The sequence below is a fragment of the Amblyraja radiata genome, chromosome 2, assembly GCF_010909765.2.
Source record: "Amblyraja radiata isolate CabotCenter1 chromosome 2, sAmbRad1.1.pri, whole genome shotgun sequence".
NCBI classification, from domain to species: Eukaryota; Metazoa; Chordata; class Chondrichthyes; order Rajiformes; family Rajidae; genus Amblyraja; species Amblyraja radiata.
In genome coordinates, this window is record NC_045957.1 from 51,339,956 (window position 1) to 51,353,494 (window position 13,539).

At 44.2% G+C, this 13,539-nt stretch overlaps 1 protein-coding gene across 3 annotated transcripts in view; it reads right to left on the reverse strand.

Moving 5' to 3' along the window:
* Positions 1 to 13,539, reverse strand: part of cdca7l (cell division cycle associated 7 like) — a 30,400-nt gene that overhangs the window by 7,765 nt on the left and 9,096 nt on the right. For all 3 annotated transcript variants that reach the window (XM_033046142.1, XM_033046151.1, XM_033046132.1), the window contains 4 exons: positions 10,856 to 10,960; positions 8,191 to 8,313; positions 5,190 to 5,324; positions 4,436 to 4,726 (listed from right to left, as the gene is read on the reverse strand). In XM_033046142.1, coding sequence (XP_032902033.1) covers positions 4,436 to 4,726; positions 5,190 to 5,324; positions 8,191 to 8,313; positions 10,856 to 10,960 — 654 coding nt within the window. The remainder of the gene's footprint in view (positions 1 to 4,435; positions 4,727 to 5,189; positions 5,325 to 8,190; positions 8,314 to 10,855; positions 10,961 to 13,539) is intronic.

Sequence of the window (13,539 nt, forward strand, 5' to 3'; positions counted from 1 at the left end):
TGCTAAAATTGGTGCACACCAAATCATTAGTTAAAACCTTTTAAAAAAGGAACAGCAAATTATAGCAGCTAATAAAAACTTAAAATATTTTAAAAGCATCTGATTGGGTTTGGGATTTGGGACCACTCCAGGTGTGGTCTCACTAGGGCTATGTACAACTGCAGGACCTATATTCGATTCCTCTTGTTATAAAGGCCAACATACCATTCACTTTCTTCACTGCCTGCTGTACCTGCATGCTTACTTTCATAGACTGATGTACAAGGACCCCCAGATCCCGTTGTACTTCCCCTTTTCCCAACTTGACGCCATTTATAGTAATTTGCCTTCTTGTTTTTGCTACCAAAGTGCAACAACATGACATACAGTGACAGTTAAGAATGATACATAAAACATTAAACATTAATAAAAAAAAACATTATTGATTGAACATGTGAATTAAATAAAACACCAGAGCAAAAGGAGGCTACAGATTTTTGGTTATGGAGCTACTACTCGTGGAAAAAAGCTGTTTTTATGTCTGGCTGTGGCAGCTTTGACAGTCCGGAGTCGCCTTCCAAGGGGAAGAGATTCAAAGAGTTTGTGGCCAGGGTGAGGGGGGGTCAGAGATGATCTTACCCGCTCACTTCCTGGCCCTTGCAGTGTACAGTTCGTCAATGGAGGGAAGGCTGCAGCCAATAACCTTCTCAGATGATCGGACGATTCGCTGCAGCCTCCAGGTGTCGTGCTTGGTGGCTGAGCCAAACCAGACCATGATGGAGAAGGCGAGGACAGACTCTACGATGGCCGTGTAGAATTGGACCATCATTGCCTGTGGCAGATTGTGCTTCCTCAGCTGCCGCAGGAAGTACATCCTCTGTTGTGCCTTTTTGACTGTGGAGTCGATGGTTTATTGAGGTGCTAAGGTCCCCCCACTTAAGGTCCTTGGAGATGATGGTTCCCAGGAACTTAAAAGACTCCACAGATGTGACTGTGGTGTTGTTGATGGTGAGTGGGATGAGGGGAGTAGGACCTCTCCTAAAGTCTATAATCAATTCCACTGTATTAAGAGCATTGAGCTCCAGGTTGTTGCGATGGCACCAGGACGCCAGCTGTGACACTTCCTGTCTGTAGGCAGATTCCTCCCCATCCTGGATCAGTCCAATCAGGGTTGTGTCATCTGCAAACTTGAGAAGCTTGACAGTGGAGGTGCAGTCGTTGGTGTAGAGAGAGTAAAGGAGAGGGGAGAGTACGCAGCCTTGCGGTGCTCCTATGCTGAGAGTTTTCGGGTCCAAGATGTACTTTCCCAGCCTCACCTGCTGCTTCCTGTCTGTCAGGAAGCTGGTGATCCACCGACACACCAACTAGAAAAGTTTGGAGTGCAGCTCTGGCACAATGGTGTTGAATGCAGAGCTAAAATCAACAAACAAAATCCTTGCATAGGTCCACTGGCGGTCTACGTGCTGAAGGATGAAGTGTAGGCCCAGGTTGGCTGCGTCATCCACAGATCTATTTGCCCGATATGCAAACTGCAGAGGGTCATATTTTTCAGCTTGGCCAGCACAAGCCTTTTAAGTGTCTCCATGACCTCAGAGGTCAGTGTGACAGGCCTGTAGTCATTAAGACCAGTAATCCTTGCCTTTTTGGGTAAAGGGACAACAGTGGAGACTTTGAAGCAGGCAGGGACAGTACATGTTCGCAGGGACTGGTTGAAAATGTCTGTGTAGACCGGAGCCAGTTGTTCGGCACAGAGTTTGAGAGTAGAGGGGAAAACATTGTCAGGTCCTGGAGATTTCTGGCTATTTTGTCTTCTGAAAAGCCTCTCCACCTCTATTTTTATTGTTGATGATGGAGAAGTGATATTGTGCAGCACGGTTGGTGTGAAGTGGTGATTAGAGAGGGGTGGGTGGGAAAGACTCCCGTCTTTTCAGACTGGAGTCTTGCTTTAAGTATGTGTGAAGTAGTGGGTGTAGTGGATGTAGAAGGCCCAGTCTTTGCAGACTGAGGTCAGGCTGTGAGTGGGTGTGAAGTGTTGGTTGGGGTGGGAAAGGGTCCAGTCTTTTCAGACTGGAGTCTTGCTTTAAGAAGGTGTGAAGTGGTGAATGGGACAGAGTGGGTGCAGAATGGTCCATGGTTTGCAGACTGGGGTCTGGCTGCGTTTGTTGGGGAGAGGGGTAACAGGGTTATATTTCTGCTTGTCAAACCTGCAGTAGAACTCATTCAGGTCGTTGGTCAGCTGACGATTGTCCAAAGAGCGGGGGGGCTTTCCTCTTGTAGCTGGTGATTTCTTGCAAGCCCTTCCAAACTGAAGAAGAGTCACTAGCTGAGAACTTGGTCATCAACATCAAGACAGTATCTGATCAAATGTGACATCAACATGCCATCGCCAAACATTAAGTGGACATGAGTGGACATTAAAAGAAAAAACACTCCAAAAGTTGGAGTCACACCTTTAAAAGAGGAAGGTGGTGGCTAGGAGTTGTCAATGATCCCAACTCCAGGAATTCTTCCGAGCAGTAATGTGGGCACAACTTACTTTGTCTAACCTTTCTTCAAAAAGTGAGAATGTCACTGATGGTTAGACAATGTCAATTCATTTGCAACTCCTTGACAAATGCATGCAGGTGTGGGCTGATAATATGACAAGTAACATGCCCACAATGATACTGCCAAGCAATGGCCAAACTCAACTAGAGAAAATCTTACTCGTGACTTTCAGTTGCTTCACCTATTGCCAACAAACCCAATCACCCAACACAGATCAATATACATTGCAATGACCAGAAACTCTACTAGACCTGGCACACATATAATGTGGCTGACCAGAGGAGAGATATTCTGTCAGGTGAATTTCCTCCAAACACCCCAATGTCTTTCAAGTGAACGAATCTATGTTGCCAACTCTCAACACCTTAACACAATCCAGGACAGAATGTTTGACTGGCACTCTGTGACCCACACTAAACATTCCACATTTCTACCACCAGCACAAAGCAGCTGCAAAAAGCTCTTTATTTACTTGTTAAGCCAACATCAACAATGCCTCAAACCTGCAGCCTCCATCACCAAATAGCACTACAGCGGCACACGCCTGAGGACAGCAATTCTTGCAGGTTCCCCTCTAAGTAAAGCGCCATCTTGATTTGGAAATATACTGTCTGTCCTTCATCAATGGATCTAGATCTTGGCACCATACCCAACAGCACTGCGGGAATACCCCAACCAGTATGACTAGCACCTCAATAAAGCAGCTTGCCACCTTTTCTAGGGCAAGATGGGTGGGGGAGCAGTAATGTAAAGGGAACAAGAAGTCTGCAGAAGGACTTGGACACATTGGTAGTGAGGAAAGAGGTGGCAGATGGAATACAACATAGTAAAGTTGAATCAGTAGTAAGGAAGGCAAATATAAAAGGATGTAATGCTGAGGCTTAATTAAGGCACAGGTTAGAGTGCATATTGTGAGCAGTTTTGAGTGCCATGTCTGAGGAGGTTGGAGAGGGTAGAGGAGGTTTACGAGAATGATCCTTGCGTGATTAGGTTAACATATGATGAACATGACAGCTCTGGACCTGTACTCACTGGAGTTGAGAGGAAGGATGAGAGTGGGCCTCTTTGAAACATACCGAATAGTGAAAGGCCTGGATAGAATGGATATGGAGAGGATGTTTACTATTGGGAGAATCTAGGAACAGAGGGTACAACCTCAAAATAAAAGGACATATCTTTAGAAAGGAGACAAGGACCACTTTTTTTAGCCAGACAAAGGTGAATTTGTGGAATTCATTGCCACAGAGGGATGCAGAGTCCGTCATTGGATATTTTTAAGGCGGAGATGGATAGGTTCTTGATTAGTAAGGGGGTCAAAGGTTACGAGAAGCGAGGAGAATGGGGTTGAGAGGCAGAAACACCTGCAACGATTGAATGGCAGAGTAGACTCGATGGGCCGAATATGACATAAATTTATGAATTGGAGATGGGCTGCAAGTACTGACCCTGCCAGATCCTGAAAATGTAAATAACAGTGCAGTGAAGACGCCACAGGGGAAAGAAATATGGTGGATGTTTGTCAGTATTCACCTTTTGTTTATATCATCTCATTCTGCTGACGTTCTAACATGTGTAAAATAAATTAAATACCAGTATAAGTAAGATGGCCTACAAATAGCCATTAACCTAATTTATGTTGGTTGGCCTTTATCACCTTCATTTCATTATTCTAGGAAACAAGCAAATCATTCCAAATGTTATACAAGCAACAAATACTATACATGTCAGATAGCATCCTCTGTTAAGCTCTGAAGAAATAGAAGGAATGACAACATGCACATATAGTAGCCTTGCATGGAAACATACAAGATGATTCTCAGAGCTGCAATCAGATATAAGCACCACAGTTACACACCTCCTTAAGCAAGTATTTTATAAATAAGCAAATACTACTCAAATATACTCCTACCATCTCTTTATTCTCTTTAATGTTCATGGCTCGCTTTAGCAAAACATTAGACCGCTTCTTCCTTGACCCAGAGTCGTCATCTGATTCAGACTCGGACACATCCAGCTCACGCTCCTTTCTCTTTGCTGGCCGCCTTGTTGGAAATTTAAATGCCACACACAGTCCAAAATGGGGTTTCTTTGATGTTGGTTCCATTTCACTTCCGATGGAAGATAGATCATCATCCTCCTCCTCCTCCTCTTCACATTCAGTAAAACCTTCATCTTCATCCTCCATTTCCAAACTCATGGACTACAAGAAACATAAGACGAAAAAAACTGCTAAATTTGCACATACTTACAATATTAGGAGTCTGCCTGTATATACTAAAAACACATATGGGATTTATAACTTAACAGCAATAAAAATGAAACAGACGTACATGAATATTGCCCTTTCTTACACGTTGCATGAACAGTTTGACATTTGGTCTATTGTCATTTTGTCAGTGTCTGAAGGCAGCCCAAGTAAATTAAACCGAAGGTCCCTCTGTAATGCCCACTCACAACCAACAATTGCAGTTTGCTGAAGGAAAGAGACGAATAACCAAAACAGTCATTCGCACTTGCTGCTACACTCATTCAATACAAATATTATTTTAACTGTTACCACCAATAAAGGGGATAAATGCAAACATTTAAAAAGGGGAACAAAAATAGGATGGTCCAACTAATGAGTTTGACAGTAAAATAAATTCTCCTATTGCAGTCCTTACCTTCGAATCCAGCTCACCATTAGATTCAAAAGTACTTGAAGGGAACCCTTCAAAAACACAATCAACTGAGAAACTATCATCTGTGAAAACTTCAATCAACTCTTCTGTAATGTACTTGGACTGGAATTTGGAAACCTGAAAGCCAAAAATGAACAAAAGTTTAGCAAGTCCATAAAATTAAATCTACATAAACAAACCAATTGTTCAGAAGTAGTTGCAAATTCCTATGTCAACAGAGATTATTTATAAAAAGAACCTCCACTTCATTGACCACAGGGTATTTTTTTTTTTAATAAGGGGAAATTAACATTATTCTACAGAAACTCTGTTGGACTTTTCAGTTGAGCTTTTTGAAAACAAATTTTTTCACAGTATGTTGGCATCACTGGCAAGACATCTATTAGCCATCTCAAATTGTTCAGGCGTGGGGAGGGAAGATGGCACGCCAAAAGTATACAGGAATTTTTAAACAAGCAGCTAAGATCAGTTTAATTTTCCTCCTGACTTAATTAGGTTAATTGAAGATGCCATAGTGGGATTTGTACTTCTGTCCCTGGAACGCATTGTTACCGCCTGTTGCATCTATTAATGCAAAAATGTCCATAGCAGCTGAACAGGAGCATTATCAAATGATGATGGTGCACTCCCAATGAAGGGAGAAAGCAAAGAAGTACAAACCCCAGTGAGTAGCACTGGTTTGTGACTTACACCCAGTTACTATCATGGACCATGTTTGCAGATTAATTCTGCTCATTCAAAATCGAAATAGCATTTTATTTAAGCACCATCCAAAACACAGCAGTTCAAATCTTTAAGCAAAAGAAAACACTGGAAACACTTGGTAGGTGGAAAGAGCTGATTATTCACATAAGGAAGACACAAAATGCAAGAGTAACTCAGCGGGACGGGCAGCATCTCTAGAGAGGAATGGGTGACGTTTCGGGTCGAGACCCTTCAGACTGATGTCAGGGGAGTGGGCAGGACAACGATAGAATGCATGCGGAGACAGTAAGACTGGTGGGAGAATTGGGAAGAGGGAGGGGATAGAGGGGGAAAGCAATGGCTATTTGAAGTTAGAGAAGTCAATGTTCATGCCGCTGGGGTGTTAGCTACCCAAGCGAAATATGAGGTGCTGTTCCTCCAATTTGTGCTGGGCCTCACTCTGACAATGGAGGAGGCCCAGGACAGAAAGGTCAGATTGGGAATGGGAGGGGGAGTTGAAGTGCTGAGCAACCTGGAGATCAGGTAGGTTAAGACGGACTGAGAGGATGTGTTCCGAGAAACAATGACCGAGCCTGCGCTTGGTCTCACCGATGTAAAGAAGTTGACACCTGGAACAGAGGATACAGTAGATGAGGTGCAAGTGAACCTCTGCCTCACTGGAAAGACTGTTGGGGCCCTCGGATGGAGTCGAGGGGGGAGGTAAAGGGACAGGTGTTGCATCTCCTGCAGTTGCAGGGGAAAGTACCTGGGGAGGGGATGGTTTGGGTGGGAAGGGAAGAGTTGCCCAGGGAGTTGCGGAGGGAACGGTTTCTGCAGAAAGCAGAAAGAGGTGTAGATGTGGACAGTAGTGGGATCCCGTTGGAGGTGGCGGAAGTATTGGAGGATTATATGCTGTATGCGACGGCTGATGGGGTGGAAGGTGAGGACAAGGGAGACTTTATCCTTGTTGCGATTGGGGGGGGATGGGAGCAAGAACGGAGTTACGGGATATCGTGGTGACCCAAGTGAGAGCCTCATCAATAATGGAAGAGGGGAACCCCCGTTTCCTAACGAATGAGGACATCTCCGATGATCTAGTAGGGAAAACCTCATCCTGGGCACAGATGCAGCGTAGACGGAGGAATTGGGAGTAGGGGATAGAGTCTTTACAGGAAGCAGGGAGGGAAGAAGTGTAGTCTAGATAACTATGGGAGTCAGTAGGTTTGTAGTAGATGTCGGTCAATAGTCTGCCTCCTGTGATGGAGACGGTGAGATCCAGAAACGGTAGGGTGATGTCGGAGATGGTCCAAGTGAATTTGAGTGCAGGATGGAAATTAGTGGTGTAATTGATGAAGTCAGTGAGTTCTGAATGGGTGCAGGTGGCAACACCGATGCAGTTGTCAATGTAGTGAAGGTAGAGTTCGGAGATAGGGCCAGTGTACGCATTGAACAGTGATTGAATTGTTCGACGTACCCTACCCATGTGAGTGCCCATAGCTACGCCTTGGATTTGGAGGAAGTGTGAGGAGTCGAAGGAGAAGTTGTTGAGGGTCAGGTAGGCGGAGGAGAGTATTGGTAGACAGAATTGGCTGGAGAAAGGGGAATGGGCAGGATGGGAGGCATCCTTGACAATACTTCCAGCTTGTCTGATGCAATGCACCATGAAAATGGACGATAGAAGTAAGTGATGAGCCTGTGATGGGCAGGACTGTGTGCACCACGGTCTGCAGGATCAGGCAGCCGTGAGCAGAGCAGTTGCCCAATCAGGCCGAGGTACATCCTGTCAGAATACTCCGCTAGCACAAGTTCAAGAGAATCCACGGCAAATCTGCTCAGGTGCCAGGGAAAGTAAATATGCTGATGCACTACCTTGATCGTCGCATCAGAAGAAGAGACCAGATTGGTTTGCTGGAGATATGGATCCCTCCGAACTTGAAGCTGGATTGAACACCACCTACTGCAGTAAATATAGAGTCCAAACATTTCTCCCTTTGCCAAAGGGGAATCAGTTTGTTGTAGAAAAACAAGTTTAAATTATTTTGGAAGGGAACTGGACAGGAGTACAAATCCCACTATGGCATGTTCAATAAACCTAAATAAACGAGGAGGAAAAATGAAACTGATCTTAGCTATTTGTTTAAAAATCCCAGTGTACTTTTGGCGTGCCCACTTCCCATGGTTGCACAGGAATTCAATCACAAGACAGGGACAGCAAGTTTGATTGAATTGCTGAAATAAGCCTCAGAATGCCATTAGCATTGAATGTATAATTTAAAAAAATAAAGTGCATCCTACTCACATTTATGTTCTTATCCGGTTTGTCCTGGGCATGATCAAGTAACGTATTACATTCATCCTCTGGAAAACCCGAAAACTCCTCATCGCTTGGAGCATCAAAAATATCTGCTAACGTCTTTGATATCTGCAAACATAAGGAAAAAAAGAAGATTGGCACAGAATAATCACATTTGTGGAATATATCTAGATTTCAAAATGCTATCGTCTCACAAGCAAACATGAAAATATGCGATTCTCATGGTCTGAAGACGTCAACAGGATTAACAACATTTATTTGTTCTGGTCATCCAAGACCTTATTGAACGACAGAACAGGCATGAGAGGACAAATAGTAAATAAAAGCAAAAGCTCGATATAGATTACTTGGAGGAAGTCTAAAAGGAAAAATTCCAAGATGGCGGCGCTGCCTTAGCATCTGCGGCTCGCCTGCAGTCCGTTTGTTTTTTCTTTTTTTTGTTTGTTCTTTTGTCCCGTTTTAGTTAATTTTTGGTTTTATTTTTATTTTATTGTGTATTGGTGTGGGGGGGGGGAGAAACGTGTTTTTGGTCTCTTCCTTCGGGGGGGGATGAGACTTCTCTTGTCGTATCCCCCGTGTCCGTCTCCGTCTGCGCCGAGGCCTAATGGCGGAGCTGGCGGCCTCGGAGCTGGGACAGCGTTCCAGCGGCAACATCGGAGTTGTGGCGTTCCGGCGGCAGCGGCGACCCGGCATCGGAGCTGTGGCGTTCCGGCGGCAGCGGCGACCCGACAACGGAGCTGTGGCATTCCGGCGACCCGACATCAGAACTGTGGCGTTCCGGCGGCAGCGGCGACCCGACAACGGAGCTGTGGCGTTCCAGCGGCAACATCGGAGTTGTGGCGTTCCGGCGACAGCGGCAGCGGCGACCCGGCATCGGAGCTGTGGCGTTCCGGCAGCAGCGGCGACCCGACAACGGAGCTGTGGCATTCCGGCGACCCGACATCAGAACTGTGGCGTTCCGGCGGCAGCGGCGACCCGACAACGGAGCTGTGGCGTTCCGGCGGCAGCGGCGACCCGGCAACGGAGCTGTGGCGTTCCGGCGGCCGCGGCAGCGGCGACCCATCGGAGCTGTGGCGTTCCGGCGGCAGCGGCTACCTGACCTCGGTGGACGACAACGTCGGGAGCTCACAGGTCGCCTCGGAGCAGAGGGAGAACAAGGAGGGAAGAGACAAGGACTTTAAGATTTTTGCCTTCCATCACAGTGAGGAGGTGCCTAATGAACTTACTGTGGTGGATGTTAAATTTGTGTTTATTGTGTGTTTTTGTCATTTTTATTATATGACTGTAAGGCAACGAAATTTCGTTTAGACCGAAAGGTCTGAATGACAATAAAGGATACTTTACTTTACTTTACAGATTAAGACTACAACAAAGTTCAAACAAGGGAAATAAAAAATAAATAATAAGGTGATAATGCAGTCGTGATAGGGTGATTGCGGAGTGAGTGGAGTGTGAGATTGTCTTGAAATGATTGACAAATGGGACAGGAACAAGTGATTAAGAGAGCAGTCGCTAAAAGGAGAAAAACAGTACAAAGGAAAACATTAAATGCTCTTTATCCAAATGCACTGATTGCAAGGTCAATCAATTATCAGCAGAAATTGAGAAAAATTAATATGGTGCAATTGCCATTACAGAGAGAATAGTTCAGGCCAGTATTGATAATTCAAAAGTAAAAACAGAACAAAGTTGGTGGGTTACCTCTCTTAAAAATAAAAAGGGTGACGTTAATGAAAAATGATCTTGACTCAGAAAAATCAGGAAGTAAATTCAATTGGGAATTCAGAAACAAAGAATCCTTGGTGCATACACATTCCTCAAAATGGGGCTCAACTGTTAGAGAGTACCTAACAAGAAATGAAAGAAGCTTTTAACAAAAGGTAAAGCAATGATTGTGGTACTCAAATCTTCAAGCGTATAAGCCTGGAAAGGATAATCTTGAGGATAAATCCATTACATGTATTCAAAACAGTTTCCCACAACAGTCATGTCAAAGACCCTATGAGGGAACAAAATATTTAGATTTGATTAAGTCAAAATCATGAGGAATAAATCAGATAGATGCACAGAATCTCTTGCCCAGAGTAGGGGAATCGAGGGCCAGACAACATGGGTTCAAGGTGAATGGGAAAAGATTTAATAGGAATCCGAGTGGTAACCTTTTCACACAAAGGGTGATGGGTGTATGGAAGAAGGTGCCAGAGGAGATAGTTGAGGCTGGGACAATCCCAACATTTAAGAAACAGTTAGACAGGTACATGGATAGGAAAGTTTGGAGAGATATGGGGCCGAATATGGGTCCTCCTGGTGCTCTGGTTTCAGCTACACTAGTCCCACCTGCCTGCGTTTGGTCCATATCTCTCGGCCCGCCTTAGACAAGCTGGAAGTGTTGTATCTGGACTCTCAAAAATCCTTTGAAAAGGTCCCACACGAGATTAGTGTGCAAAATTAGAGCATATGGTATTGGGGGTAGGGTATTGACATGGATAGAGAACTGGTTGGCAGACAGGAAGCAAAGAGTAGGAATTAACGGGTCCTTTTCAGAATGGCAGGCAGTGACTGTGCTGGCTGAAAGGGCCAAATGGCCTACTCCTGCAACTATTTTCTATTTCTAAAAATAGAAAGGCTGTTTACATAGCATTTTACTTACATGTTTAAACCGTCCATAACTATTGGCAAAGTCACTTTCTTGAAAACCCATAAATTCTTCATCATCACTCTCCGTATTAAAGATCTCTGCAACCAATTTTGACATCTGCAAAAGATGGGAACAAAGTGAACTATCCCTAAGATTTCAAAAAGATGTACAAAGATATACATGCATTTAGGTGGACATGGGTTGATTAGGGATAGGCAGCATGATTTAGCACGTGGGAGATCATGTCTCACAAATCTGATTTGAGTTTCTTTCCCCCAGAGGTGACGAAAAAGGTTGACGAGTGCAGAAGTGTAGAGGCTGTATGTATGGATTTCAACAAGGTATCATGACATGCTAGACTTCCCTGGAAGGTTAGTTTGCAAGAAATTGGCGATTGGTTAAAAATTAAGCTTCTTAGAAGGAAGCAGAAGACGATGGTGGAAAGTTTCATACTGCCACCCACAAGAAGCTGGGTGGCAGTTTGAGCTGCGAGGAGGATGCTATGAGGCTGCAGGGTGACTTGGGTAGGTTGGGTGAGTAGACAGATGCAGTATAATGTGGATATATGTGAGATTATCCACTTTGGTGGCAAGAACAGGAAGGCAGATTATTATCTGATTGGTGTCAGATTAGGAAAAGGGGAGGTGCAATGAGACATGGGTGTCCTTTTACATCAGTCACTGAAAGTAAGCATGCAGGTACAGCAGGCAGTGAAGAAAGCAAATGTCTGAAGAAGGGTTTCGGCCCGAAACGTCGCCTATTTCCTTCGCTCCATAGATGCTGCTGCACCCGCTGAGTTCCTCCAGCAATTTTGTGTACCTTCGATATTCCAGCATCTGCAGTTCCCTTTTGAAAGCAAATGGCATGTTGGCCTTCATGGCGAGCAGATTTGAGTATAGGAGCAAGGAGTCCTATTGCAGTTGCACAGAGCCCTGGTGAGACCACATCTGGAGTATTGTGTGCAGTTTTGGTCTCCTAATTTGAGGAAGGACACTCTTGCTATTGGGGGAGTGCAGTGTAGGTTCACCAGGTTAATTCCCAGGATGGTGGGACTGACATATGATGAAAGAATTGATCGATTGGGCTTATCTATCTATATTACTAAAAGTCTGTTCTTGACCGGTTTTGGCCACCTGTGCTGCGATTTCCGAGAGAACGCCGCCACCTACGGCCGTCATTTTTGGCCACCTCGCTCAGAGCCCCCCTCCGCCACATGTGTGCCGAGGATTTTTCCCGTCGATTAAAAATGAGATTTATTAATGTTTTTACAAAATTCCCCATTCTCTCTGCTGCCCCCGCTGGTGGCAGGGGGGAGGGACTATAAAACCAGGAAGTGGTGTGCCACACAGTCTCTTCAAGATGGAGGAAGGCAGAGGGTCACGTTTCATCTGAGCTGTGAATAACACTGAACACATGTCTACTCAAATGTAAGTGCCCTTAGTGGTTCTAAAATGCTTGCAGAATGTGTCTATTGGTTCTAAAGCTTGCAAAAAAGTGTCTATTGGTTCTAAAGCTTGCAAAAAAATGTCGATTTGTTCTAAAGCTTGCAAAAAAATGTCTATTGGTTCTAAAGCTTGCAAGAAATGTCTATTGGTTCTAAAGCTTGCAAAAAGTGTCTCTATTGGTTCTAAAGCTTGCAAAAAAAGTGTCTATTGGTTCTAAAGCTTGCAAAAAAATGTCTTGGTTCTAAAGCTTGCAAAAAAATGTCTATTGGTTCTAAAGCTGGCAAAAAATGTCTATTGGTTCTAAAGCTTGCAAAATGTATGTCTATTGGTTCTAAAGCTTGCAAAAAAATGTCTATTGGTTCTAAAATGCATGCAAAAAAATGTCTATTGGTTCTAAATCTTGCAAAAAATGTCTATTGATTCTAAAGCTTGCAAAAAAATTCTATTGGTTCTAAAGCTTGCAAAAAAATGACTATTGGTTCTAAAGCTTGCAAAAAATGACTATTGGTTCTAAAGCTTGCAAAAAATGTCTATTGGTTCTAAAACTTGCAAAAAAAATGACTATTGGTTCTAAAGCTTGCAAAAAATGTCTATTGGTTCTAAAGCTTGCAAAAAATGTCTATTGGTTCTAAAGCTTGCAAAAAAAATGTCTATTGGTTCTAAAATGGTTCATACTAGCACTCCAGGAAGACTCCCCCCTCCTCCTCCTCCTCTCCCCCCTCGTTGGCTTGGCTTGGGTGTGTCTTGAAATTGAAAGGCACTACTTAGTGCAAATGGTGGCATGAAGTTGAAAGGCACTATTACTGCAAATGGTGGCTTGGTTGCTTTGGCTTGAAGTTGAAAGGCACTACTTACTGCAAATGGTGGCTTGGGTGTGGCTTGAAGTTGAAAGACACTGCAAATGGTGGCATGAAGTTGAAAGGCACTACTTACTGCAAATGGTGGATTGGTTGTTTTGGCTTGAAGTTGAAAGGCACTACTTACTGCAAATGGTGGCTTGGGAGCTTAGGCTTGAAGTTGAAAGGCACTATTACTGCAAATGGTGGCTTGGTTGCTTTGGCTTGAAGTTGAAAGGCACTACTTACTGCAAATGGTGGCTTGAAGTTGAAAGACACCACTTACTGCAAATGGTGGCATGAAGTTGAAAGGCACTACTTACTGCAAATGGTGGATTGGTTGCTTTGGCTTGAAGTTGAAAGGCAGTACTTCCTGTAAATGATGGTTTGGGTGTGGTTTGAAGTTGAAAGGCAC